The 13124-nt window shown below is 42.8% G+C and overlaps 1 protein-coding gene across 1 annotated transcript in view; it reads left to right on the forward strand.

Moving 5' to 3' along the window:
- Positions 1-13124, forward strand: part of thsd7aa (thrombospondin, type I, domain containing 7Aa) — a 229931-nt gene that overhangs the window by 203274 nt on the left and 13533 nt on the right. Inside the window, exon 23 of the mRNA XM_072448417.1 lies at positions 556-638. Coding sequence (XP_072304518.1) covers positions 556-638 — 83 coding nt within the window. The remainder of the gene's footprint in view (positions 1-555; positions 639-13124) is intronic.

A 13124-nucleotide genomic window follows, 5' to 3' on the forward strand; every position in this document is an offset into this window, starting at 1 on the left:
CCCTGCCTCATAAATATTCATGTGGTTTTGACAGATTACCCTGGTTTGCAGACATTTTTTTGTTTCTGCAGTGACGTGGTGCTGCTTTGGAGATCTCGTTGGAGATCGGGCGGCTCCGGGTGGATTTGTGAACAGTCTTTTATTAAGCTACAACAGATAAAGACAAAAATGATTACAATTTTGCAAGGGCTCTGATTGGGGAGAATCTTCCTATATTTTTTGGGGGGAATTAATGAATTAAAGGGGTTGTTCCTGATTTTTCTTTCATAAATCTGAAGCAGGAAGTTAGCAAGCTAGCTTTACTGCGACCATATACTCTGTAGTCTCTGAAAGTTGTGAAAAGCACTTATAAACTCATCATTGTGAATAATTACGATAGGAAAACCTCGTGGTCTGCTACAAACAAATTAAATGAACTAGATCTTGTTTTCAAGAAAATGTCTTTGTTCAAAGTTTAAATCTTTCAACAAAAGTCTGGGACAGTGTGCTTTGCTGATTCTACAGTATCGTAACCTGAGCAGTATTTGACCATCTTTGCCTTCTGACCCCTGACAGGTGGATGCCCTTTGACCTCTGAGCCCATCTCTGACCGCTCCTGTGACCCGCCCTGCACCAAGGCGCGCTCAGTGTGCACCGAGGTGAGTGTTCTATACTGTTTTAACGTATCGATGTGAGTGTGAATAATGTGTGACAAAGTGAGTAAGTATAAAGGAAGTATAGTCTGCACAACATCTCTGAGCAGCACGAGTTAGCGGAGCCATAATGTTTTCTCTACAAAACTACTTCTGTAACTATTCAGCTTCCCAAAGTGCTAAAATGCAATGTTATCTCCAAACTGGGATACTTTTTGTACAATTGCGGTCACGTTTAGTGGTTTGAAGACGTCTGCTCCCTTCATCAAGTGCTCTTCTGTAGGGCTCTTTAATTAAACTCGCTCTTTAGTGCTTTTGTTTCCACACTGTGCCATTTCAGCTAATTACTCCATTTCCTATTGACGCATCGAGTATATTTAATGGTCCGTGGCTGGGCTTTCTTTTAGCAGATGTTTATTTTCATTTTTTTCTTGATGCACCGCACACCTCAGACATGCTGCAGGAGTCCCCGGACCAAGTGGAGATCAGGTGTAGACAGGGACGGATCAATATGACGGCCGTGTTCAAATGTCAGCGTGTGTGGCGGTTCGGTTATTAGTCCGACGCGCTCGATAAAGTGCAGACTGTACTCCTCATGTTAGCTTCATATGAGACGCCAAAAGGTCAAACTCAACTCAAATGAACGACGTGTTATATTATTTTTGGACTTGCATAGTGGGTTGAGTGTTTGGTCAGGAACTAGAAGGTTGTTTGAAACTCCCCGAATAAAGATGATCCAAACGTTATCCATAAGTTATCAGTGTAGAGGGGCATGTTAATCTAAATCTGGACTAAACTGGGCTCAAAGCAGGACCAAACCAAGTCTAAATCTGGACTAAACTGGGGTCAAAGCAGGACCAAACCAAGTCTAAATCTGGACTAAACTGGGGTCACAGCAGGACCAAACCAAGTCTAAATCTGGACTAAACTGGGCTCAAAGCAGGACCAAACCAAGTCTAAATCTGGACTAAACTGGGCTCAAAGCAGGACCAAACCAAGTCTAAATCTGGACTAAACTGGGCTCAAAGCAGGACCAAACCAAGTCTAAATATGGACTAAACTGGGCTCATAGCAGGACCAAACCAAGTCTAAATCTGGACTAAACTGGGCTCAAAGCAGGACCAAACCAAGTCTAAATCTGGACTAAACTGGGCTCAAAGCAGGACCAAACCAAGTCTAAATCTGGACTAAACTGGGCTCAAAGCAGGACCAAACCAAGTCTAAATCTGGACTAAACTGGGCTCATAGCAGGACCAAACCAAGTCTAAATCTGGACTAAACTGGGCTCAAAGCAGGACCAAACCAAGTCTAAATCTGGACTAAACTGGGGTCAGAGCAGGACCAAACCAGGTCTAAATCTGGACTAAACTGGGGTCAAAGCAGGACCAAACCAAGTCTAAATCTGGACTAAACTGTGCTCAAAGCAGGACCAAACCAGGTCTAAATCTGGACTAAACTGGGGTCAGAGCAGGACTAAACCAAGTCTAAATCTGGACTAAACTGGGGTCAGAGCAGGACTAAACCAAGTCTAAATCTGGACTAAACTGGGGTCAGAGCAGGACCAAACCAAGTCTAAATCTGGACTAAACTGGGCTCAAAGCAGGACCAAACCAAGTCTAAATCTGGACTAAACTGGGCTCAAAGCAGGACCAAACCAAGTCTAAATCTGGACTAAACTGTGCTCAAAGCAGAACCAAACCAAGTCTAAATCTGGACTAAACTGGGCTCAAAGCAGGACCAAACCAAGTCTAAATCTGGACTAAACTGGGCTCTAAGCAGGACCAAACCAAGTCTAAATCTGGACTAAACTGGGCTCAAAGCAGGACTAAACCAAGTCTAAATCTGGACTAAACTGGGGTCAAAGCAGGACCAAACCAAGTCTAAATCTGGACTAAACTGGGCTCAAAGTAGGACCAAACCAAGTCTAAATCTGGACTAAACTGGGCTCAAAGCAGGACCAAACCAAGTCTAAATCTGGACTAAACTGGGCTCAAAGCAGGACCAAACCAAGTCTAAATCTGGACTAAACTGGGCTCAAAGCAGGACCAAACCAAGTCTAAATCTGGACTTAACTGGGCTCAAAGCAGGACCAAACCAAGTCTAAATCTGGACTAAACTGGGCTCAAAGCAGGACCAAACCAAGTCTAAATCTGGACTAAACTGGGGTCAGAGCAGGACTAAACCAAGTCTAAATCTGGACTAAACTGGGGTCAGAGCAGGACCAAACCAAGTCTAAATCTGGACTAAACTGGGGTCAGAGCAGGACCAAACCAAGTCTAAATCTGGACTAAACTGGGGTCAGAGCAGGACCAAACCAAGTCTAAATCTGGACTAAACTGGGCTCAAAGCAGAACCAAACCAAGTCTAAATCTGGACTAAACTGGGCTCAAAGCAGAACCAAACCAAGTCTAAATTTGGACTAAACTGTGCTCAAAGCAGGACCAAACCAAGTCTAAATCTGGACTAAACTGGGGTCAAAGCAGGACCAAACCAAGTCTAAATCTGGACTAAACTGGGCTCAAAGCAGGACCAAACCAAGTCTAAATCTGGACTAAACTGGGCTCAAAGCAGGACCAAACCAAGTCTAAATCTGGACTAAACTGGGCTCAAAGCAGGACCAAACCAAGTCTAAATCTGGACTAAACTGTGCTCAAAGCAGGACCAAACCAAGTCTAAATCTGGACTAAACTGTGCTCAAAGCAGGACCAAACCAAGTCTAAATCTGGACTAAACTGGGCTCAAAGCAGGACCAAACCAAGTCTAAATCTGGACTAAACTGGGCTCAAAGCAGGACCAAACCAGGTCTAAATCTGGACTAAACTGGGGTCAGAGCAGGACTAAACCAAGTCTAAATCTGGACTAAACTGGGCTCAAAGCAGGACCAAACCAGGTCTAAATCTGGACTAAACTGGGGTCAGAGCAGGACCAAACCAAGTCTAAATCTGGACTAAACTGGGCTCAAAGCAGAACCAAACCAAGTCTAAATCTGGACTAAACTGGGCTCAAAGCAGGACCAAACCAAGTCTAAATCTGGACTAAACTGTGCTCAAAGCAGAACCAAACCAAGTCTAAATCTGGACTAAACTGGGGTCAGAGCAGGACCAAACCAAGTCTAAATCTGGACTAAACTGGGCTCAAAGCAGGACCAAACCAAGTCTAAATCTGGACTAAACTGGGCTCAAAGCAGGACCAAACCAAGTCTAAATCTGGACTAAACTGTGCTCAAAGCAGGACCAAACCAAGTCTAAATCTGGACTAAACTGGGCTCAAAGCAGGACCAAACCAAGTCTAAATCTGGACTAAACTGTGCTCAAAGCAGGACCAAACCAAGTCTAAATCTGGACTAAACTGGGCTCAAAGCAGGACCAAACCAAGTCTAAATCTGGACTAAACTGGGGTCAGAGCAGGACTAAACCAAGTCTAAATCTGGACTAAACTGGGGTCAGAGCAGGACTAAACCAAGTCTAAATCTGGACTAAACTGGGGTCAGAGCAGGACCAAACCAAGTCTAAATCTGGACTAAACTGGGGTCAGAGCAGGACCGAACCAAGTCTAAATCTGGACTAAACTGGGCTCAAAGCAGGACCAAACCAAGTCTAAATCTGGACTAAACTGGGCTCAAAGCAGGACCAAACCAAGTCTAAATCTGGACTAAACTGGGCTCAAAGCAGGACCAAACCAAGTCTAAATCTGGACTAAACTGTGCTCAAAGCAGAACCAAACCAAGTCTAAATCTGGACTAAACTGGGCTCAAAGCAGGACCAAACCAAGTCTAAATCTGGACTAAACTGGGCTCAAAGCAGGACCAAACCAAGTCTAAATCTGGACTAAACTGTGCTCAAAGCAGAACCAAACCAGGTCTAAATCTGGACTAAACTGGGCTCAAAGCAGGACCAAACCAAGTCTAAATCTGGACTAAACTGGGCTCAAAGCAGGACCAAACCAAGTCTAAATCTGGACTAAACTGGGCTCAAAGCAGGACCAAACCAAGTCTAAATCTGGACTAAACTGGGCTCAAAGCAGGACCAAACCAAGTCTAAATCTGGACTAAACTGGGGTCAGAGCAGGACTAAACCAAGTCTAAATCTGGACTAAACTGGGGTCAGAGCAGGACCAAACCAAGTCTAAATCTGGACTAAACTGGGGTCAGAGCAGGACCAAACCAAGTCTAAATCTGGACTAAACTGGGCTCAAAGCAGAACCAAACCAAGTCTAAATCTGGACTAAACTGGGCTCAAAGCAGAACCAAACCAAGTCTAAATCTGGACTAAACTGTGCTCAAAGCAGGACCAAACCAAGTCTAAATCTGGACTAAACTGGGGTCAAAGCAGGACCAAACCAAGTCTAAATCTGGACTAAACTGGGCTCAAAGCAGGACCAAACCAAGTCTAAATCTGGACTAAACTGGGCTCAAAGCAGGACCAAACCAAGTCTAAATCTGGACTAAACTGGGCTCAAAGCAGGACCAAACCAAGTCTAAATCTGGACTAAACTGTGCTCAAAGCAGGACCAAACCAAGTCTAAATCTGGACTAAACTGTGCTCAAAGCAGAACCAAACCAGGTCTAAATCTGGACTAAACTGGGCTCAAAGCAGGACCAAACCAAGTCTAAATCTGGACTAAACTGGGCTCAAAGCAGGACCAAACCAAGTCTAAATCTGGACTAAACTGTGCTCAAAGCAGAACCAAACCAAGTCTAAATCTGGACTAAACTGGGCTCAAAGCAGGACCAAACCAAGTCTAAATCTGGACTAAACTGGGCTCAAAGCAGGACCAAACCAAGTCTAAATCTGGACTAAACTGGGCTCAAAGCAGGACCAAACCAAGTCTAAATCTGGACTAAACTGTGCTCAAAGCAGAACCAAACCAAGTCTAAATCTGGACTAAACTGTGCTCAAAGCAGAACCAAACCAAGTCTAAATCTGGACTAAACTGGGGTCAGAGCAGGACCAAACCAAGTCTAAATCTGGACTAAACTGGGCTCAAAGCAGAACCAAACCAAGTCTAAATCTGGACTAAACTGGGCTCAAAGCAGGACCAAACCAAGTCTAAATCTGGACTAAACTGGGCTCAATGCAGGACCAAACCAAGTCTAAATCTGGACTAAACCGGGGTCAGAGCAGGACCAAACCAAGTCTAAATCTGGACTAAACTGTGCTCAAAGCAGAACCAAACCAAGTCTAAATCTGGACTAAACTGGGGTCAGAGCAGGACCAAACCAAGTCTAAATCTGGACTAAACTGGGCTCAAAGCAGGACCAAACCAAGTCTAAATCTGGACTAAACTGGGCTCAAAGCAGGACCAAACCAAGTCTAAATCTGGACTAAACTGTGCTCAAAGCAGGACCAAACCAAGTCTAAATCTGGACTAAACTGGGCTCAAAGCAGGACCAAACCAAGTCTAAATCTGGACTAAACTGTGCTCAAAGCAGGACCAAACCAAGTCTAAATCTGGACTAAACTGTGCTCAAAGCAGGACCAAACCAGGTCTAAATCTGGACTAAACTGGGCTCATAGCAGGACTAAACCAAGTCTAAATCTGGACTAAACTGGGGTCAGAGCAGGACTAAACCAAGTCTAAATCTGGACTAAACTGGGGTCAGAGCAGGACCAAACCAAGTCTAAATCTGGACTAAACTGGGGTCAGAGCAGGACCAAACCAAGTCTAAATCTGGACTAAACTGGGCTCAAAGCAGGACCAAACCAAGTCTAAATCTGGACTAAACTGGGCTCAAAGCAGGACCAAACCAAGTCTAAATCTGGACTAAACTGTGCTCAAAGCAGAACCAAACCAAGTCTAAATCTGGACTAAACTGGGCTCAAAGCAGGACCAAACCAAGTCTAAATCTGGACTAAACTGGGCTCAAAGCAGGACCAAACCAAGTCTAAATCTGGACTAAACTGTGCTCAAAGCAGGACCAAACCAAGTCTAAATCTGGACTAAACTGGGCTCAAAGCAGGACCAAACCAAGTCTAAATCTGGACTAAACTGGGCTCAAAGCAGGACCAAACCAAGTCTAAATCTGGACTAAACTGTGCTCAAAGCAGAACCAAACCAAGTCTAAATCTGGACTAAACTGGGCTCAAAGCAGGACCAAACCAAGTCTAAATCTGGACTAAACTGGGCTCAAAGCAGGACCAAACCAAGTCTAAATCTGGACTAAACTGGGCTCAAAGCAGGACCAAACCAGGTCTAAATCTGGACTAAACTGGGCTCAAAGCAGAACCAAACCAAGTCTAAATCTGGACTAAACTGGGCTCAAAGCAGGACCAAACCAAGTCTAAATCTGGACTAAACTGGGCTCAAAGCAGGACCAAACCAAGTCTAAATCTGGACTAAACTGGGCTCAAAGCAGGACCAAACCAAGTCTAAATCTGGACTAAACTGGGCTCAAAGCAGGACCAAACCAGGTCTAAATCTGGACTAAACTGGGCTCAAAGCAGGACCAAACCAAGTCTAAATCTGGACTAAACTGGGCTCATAGCAGGACCAAACCAGGTCTAAATCTGGACTAAACTGGGCTCAAAGCAGGACCAAACCAAGTCTAAATCTGGACTAAACTGGGCTCAAAGCAGGACCAAACCAGGTCTAAATCTGGACTAAACTGGGCTCAAAGCAGGACCAAACCAAGTCTAAATCTGGACTAAACTGGGCTCAAAGCAGGACCAAACCAAGTCTAAATCTGGACTAAACTGGGCTCAAAGCAGAACCAAACCAAGTCTAAATCTGGACTAAACTGGGCTCAAAGCAGGACCAAACCAAGTCTAAATCTGGACTAAACTGGGCTCAAAGCAGGACCAAACCAAGTCTAAATCTGGACTAAACTGGGCTCAAAGCAGGACCAAACCAAGTCTAAATCTGGACTAAACTGTGCTCAAAGCAGAACCAAACCAGGTCTAAATCTGGACTAAACTGGGCTCAAAGCAGGACCAAACCAAGTCTAAATCTGGACTAAACTGGGCTCAAAGCAGGACCAAACCAAGTCTAAATCTGGACTAAACTGGGGTCAGAGCAGGACCAAACCAAGTCTAAATCTGGACTAAACTGGACTAAGTTGGTTGGAATCCTGAGTACGTGCTTACTCGTGTCCCTTGGTAAAATGCGACTCACACTGAAGGGCATCCGGTGTTTAAAAAAAAAAGAAGTTGTGCAAGAAAAGCAGCGGAATTTAAAGGGGAAAAATAAACTGACGCTTGGGCTGGTTAATTATACATTATTTATTGAAAGGATCTAACGGTGAAGAGGAGGTGACTCACTTGCAAATCTTGCAAATGTGTCTTTTCTGCTGCTTTTTCGCCTTTGTCGGATTATAGTGATGTTCTTTATGTTAATACCACCACAACTGCCTTCAGGAAGTAGGAAAAAGGAGGGATCACAGACTTCCTGGTGAATTTGTACTTCAGCTTCATCAATGCCTGGCCATGAATATTTGAGTGAATATTTGAACATACCTGGACTAACTAACAACAGAAATAATGATGATATATATTCCATATTGTCACTATTTTAACTCGTGCTCAATTACGATCCATTAACTGCGTGACACAGCAGCAGAACGCTTTCTATGTCTGACAATTAGGGTCTAATTGGCAGCACTAATTACACTTCAGCCACTAAGTTATTTGATAAGTGCCTCTTAAATGCATTACGGACAGAGCTCTGCTAAATAAACTTCATTATAACTTCAACTTCATTTTCTGACACAATTATGAAAAATCTTCCAGTCCAGACAATAGCGCAAACAAACAACCAATTACAGTTTACTCTCAAACTCATTAAGGTCAAAGCAGATTGAGAAAGTTTCCTATAAACGAGATACGAGCCTCAACATGAATGCTTGATCAGATCTCAGTTCTTGTACTCATCAGTGCACTATGCCGCATTATGCTTCTGTAGCCAAAGCTGCCCTGTGACAGACTGACGCAAGTGTGGCTGTTAGTTTTGTGCCAACATAAATGACACATAATCGCGTTCAAGAGAGGAAGCTGAAGTGTCTCGCTCCAACTGAGCACAATTCAGAGCCTCAGTGAGTTGTAGACCAAAGCTGGACTTTTCCATTTTCGTCATGCATTTTAGATCCTTTCCAAGTTCTGAAATCGTGTTTAAGCTCCTCCTTTGATCAGGGGTCACGAGCTGCGATTACCTGCTCACGATGAACGCACCGCTGATTGTGCAGTTGCAGGGATTTCATATATTTTGTTTGATATTTCATACTACATTTTACTCTTTGTATAGCATTTTTTTTCCAAAGCTGTGACAGTAGAAGTCCTGTTGCCATGCAGTGAAAAGGTTAATAAAGATTGATGCTGTACTGTGTAGATTTGGGGGTGTCGACGGCGGCTTGTTGCCTGGAGCGCTCTGACACACTTTGCACTGCTTATGAACGATCTGGGTGGGAAGTTAGATTGACGGTGGTTTGGAGGGATTGCTGGTTTTCTGTGTTCCTTGCACTGAACACAGACACGTTTGTAGCATCTGTGGTGTTCTCTATTGTTTGTGGCAGGTGTAAATGATGCGATGGTGCTTCAGGGGATTTCTCAGTCTGATGATCCTCCAGAGACAGAGTGCTAGAGCAGAGACCCCCAAAGGAAAGGTTTTAAAGAGCTTAAGGAAGTAGTATTCGTAATATTGGATTAGATAGTTATGCAGTTGAAGGTTTGCTGTTGTGTCTCTTGGCAAGACAAGTTTCATTTACTGAAAAGAGCTGTAAGAACCATTAGCCAAGGTGGATACAGAGAGTCGACAAACCCATTTTTCTGCAGTCAAGACGACGTTGAAATGCATCAAATCCGTACAATCAGATAAATCGGAAAAACAAACCCATTAATCTCCAAAACATATTTATAAGTTACAAATAATGAAGAGGGTTTGGTCTGGTTCCAACCCATCGAGCACATTTAGGTCAAAGTCTTGTTAAAAGTCATTGAGTGTGAGAAATTTTGATATTTTATTTTAATCATAATTAGTGCAAAACTGACGTCTGAGCTAAAGGCGAAATAAGTTAAAGTTGACATGTTCATGGTAACGATTAACCGCCACTAAATGTTTAACGGAACAAAAACACTTTGTCTAATTAACTGGCGCGTTACACTTGCCCTGTCCAATAGAGATACTTGTAATACACAATGGCACCACCAGAGAGCGCGGATGAGCCTCTAATACAACTGTGAAAAGAGGTTTTCTGAAACTCCAAAAATCATAATTCATCTCTAAAAGAATAAGCAAACTCGAGTGGCACTGCAGTATTTATGGACTAATATTAATCGTAATGCTAACATTTCCTGCAGCTAACGTTGTCAACTTTACAACGTGAGTCTTTATTTAAGAGTGGTTCATTCATAATCATAGTGGATTCAAACTATCGTTTTAGATGCTTTCCTCAGGCCGTGTTGTGCACAGTTCAAAGAAAACAACACACAGAAGAAGCACTGCATTAAAGGTGCCATAACAGGCTTTTTTCACGTTTCGTAGTCTATCCTAAGTGTATCATTGATAATAATAAGTGTTGTGCAACACCCTTAACATAATAGTTAAGAAATATCACCCAGACCTTGGACCCCCTCACCAACCCGGAAATGCAAACGGCTTGGTTTGATATTCGCCCCCACCCTTGTGAAGAGCGATCTGGCTCCCCCGCCCAAGGGTGAGGGGGGATGGTGATGCGTGTTTGTGGTTATGACGCGGTCCTGCCCCACCCCCCGTCAGTTTGGAGATTGGAGGAAAGGAGATAGTCTGTAATATAGCTAAAAACTGCGGGAATCAATAAAAAAAAACACTCTGGACATATATGAAGCACAAATAGCAATAGCTCTGAAAAGTCAATTTTGCATGTTATGGGACCTTTAACGTAATCAGTTAATTGACTATTGACCACAAAAGGCTCCAACTAAACTAAGAAAACATTGAAAAGATGCATCCCTGACTTCTGCTGACTGATTATCTACTCACATATATCGATTTAGTTCTCCTGCTCCCCCCGACGTGGCACAACGCGCTATATTAAGACTCTTTATCCTTTTGACAATACTCACACTCTGCCCCGCTGCTGTAAACACGTTTCAACAGTGTAAAGCCCGAGCCTTTGTCTGCGGCGAGACGAGATGGAAATGATGCTGATCTGTCAGTGGATCTGCCAAGCGACGCATTACGGAGGATTTCCTGGACGATTATCCTCCTGGAGACCGGAGCCCCCCTGTGGAGTGACGGAACAAACACAGCCCCTCCCATCACGCAAATCTGTTACATGTCATGTTGCCAAGACGACCCACTGGGATATTTATGCTGCAGCTGGAGACAATAACCTGGCATTTGAATGGTTTATGGCAAATTTTCAACAACAAAATTGGCCGTTTTTCATCAATTTACTGACTTAAGTGGTCACATTATAGTTCTGTTTAGTTGTCATGAAATGTACAGGTAAATGTACTTCACTCACCGACAGGTAAATGTACAGGTAAATGTACAGGTAAATGTACAGGTAAATGTACAGGTAAGGTGAGTGAAGTGTCTTGCTGGAGGACACAAGGGTAGTATGCATAATACCCTCTACTACTTGCAGATCTGTTTTTTTTATAGTTGTTTTTTGTTCTGTTTTCTTTGCTTTGTCATAATTTGGGTAAAATTAAAACAAAAATAGGTTCAACCGCAATGAAATAAAGTCTATAGGAGAATAATATGAGCTCTAAAAGCAAAGATGATGAGCTTCATATGATCAAAAGCAGCATTTCAGACCACATGGGGCGACTTTTCCCTTTTATGATTCACAGATCATATGCAGCGCTACATGCATGAAGAAATAACCTAGTTTTACCTACTACTACGTCTTTAGGCCACGGTTAGGGATGCAGGTTTTCTATTTAATAATCTGTCAACCGGTTACATCAGCGAAGTGCTTTTTTGTTGAGTCATAATTAGATTATAATGCATTGCTAGAATTAACACAGTGACAGTGACACGGCTGAATAAAAGCTCCTATAAATGTTGTAGAGATTATGAATAACTCACTCTTTATTCAAGCGTCATGTTGTAAAGTCGCTAACGTTAGCGGCTAACCTTAGCTTCTGAAGGGAAAAGATTGATCGTTTTCCATCTGATCCAAAAAGCTAAATAATCCAGTCTGTTTTCTTCACTAGTGAACTCCATGTTAAATAAACCAAGTGTGATCAGTGTTGGTCCATAAATACTGCAGTGTTGTGCAGGTTTGCTCCGTTTGATGGGAGTTTCAGTGAACTTTTTCACAATTGTATGAGGCACACGAGCGCCATCTGCTTGTGCAATTGTGTAATTACAAGTAGAAAACAAGGCAAACTGTCCTTGAGCACTTTGAGGGTTCAAAGTTAACCCCGGGAGAACTCGGGCCACTCTCCTGTGTTCTTCTCTGTCCTGTCCCTGTCTCAATGTCCTGTTCCTCTTTCCCAAACTCTGACACAGTATCATCCTTTTCCTTCTTTAGAATATGAAATATCTGCTCCAAAGCGCTGCTAAACAGTAACATTTTAGTTTTGCCAGAGAGCCAGAGTCAGAAAGAAAGCGATGCGATTGGCTGTAAGCATGTAATAAACAACATGACAGTGCTCATGCTTTATATATATATATATATATATATATATATATATATATATATATATATATATATATATATATATATTATATGCTCTATTACAACGTTTTACCAATTTTATGTCTATCTATTTTTATTTTATTTTTAGTAAGCTATTTATTTTTTAACAGTTAATTTAAACTGAAGAAATAATGATTCAAAACAATGGCAGACTCACACACTGGACTAGATCAGGAGCATGAAGGGGAGACAAGGAGAACAAAGTGTCTTGCCCAAGGACGCAGAGGACAGGGGTGTGGCTCAAATAAGACCTGACAAACAGAACCATGTCACACTGACAGAACAACTCCTTAAGGTGCTCTAGAATGTTCCTAGATCAGACACCAGCAGGCGCACGGAAGTCATACCAGGAAGTCATACCAGGAAGTCATACCAGGAAGTCATACTAGGAAGTCATACCAGGAAGTCATACCTCTGTATCTACCTGCGTTGCACCAATGAAATTTCCCCATGTGGGACAATAAAGGAATATCTTATCTTATCTTAAGTCTTACCAGGAAGTCATACCAGGAAGTCAAACTAGGAAGTCATACCAGGAAGTCATACCAGGAAGTCATACTAGGAAGTCATACCAGGAAGTCAAACTAGGAAGTCATACCAGGAAGTCAAACTAGGAAGTCATACCAGGAAGTCATACCTCTGTATCTACCTGCGTTGCACCAATGAAATTTCCCCATGTGGGACAATAAAGGAATATCTTATCTTATCTTAAGTCATACCAGGAAGTCATACCAGGAAGTCATACTAGGAAGTCATACCAGGAAGTCAAACTAGGAAGTCATACCAGGAAGTCAAACTAGGAAGTCATACCAGGAAGTCATACCAGGAAGTCAAACTAGGAAGTCATACCAGGAAGTCATACCAGGAAGTCA

Source organism: Eucyclogobius newberryi, unplaced genomic scaffold (assembly GCF_026437365.1).
Source record: "Eucyclogobius newberryi isolate DKJ021-1_F unplaced genomic scaffold, fEucNew1.0.hap1 SCAF_16, whole genome shotgun sequence".
NCBI classification, from domain to species: domain Eukaryota; kingdom Metazoa; phylum Chordata; class Actinopteri; order Gobiiformes; family Gobiidae; genus Eucyclogobius; species Eucyclogobius newberryi.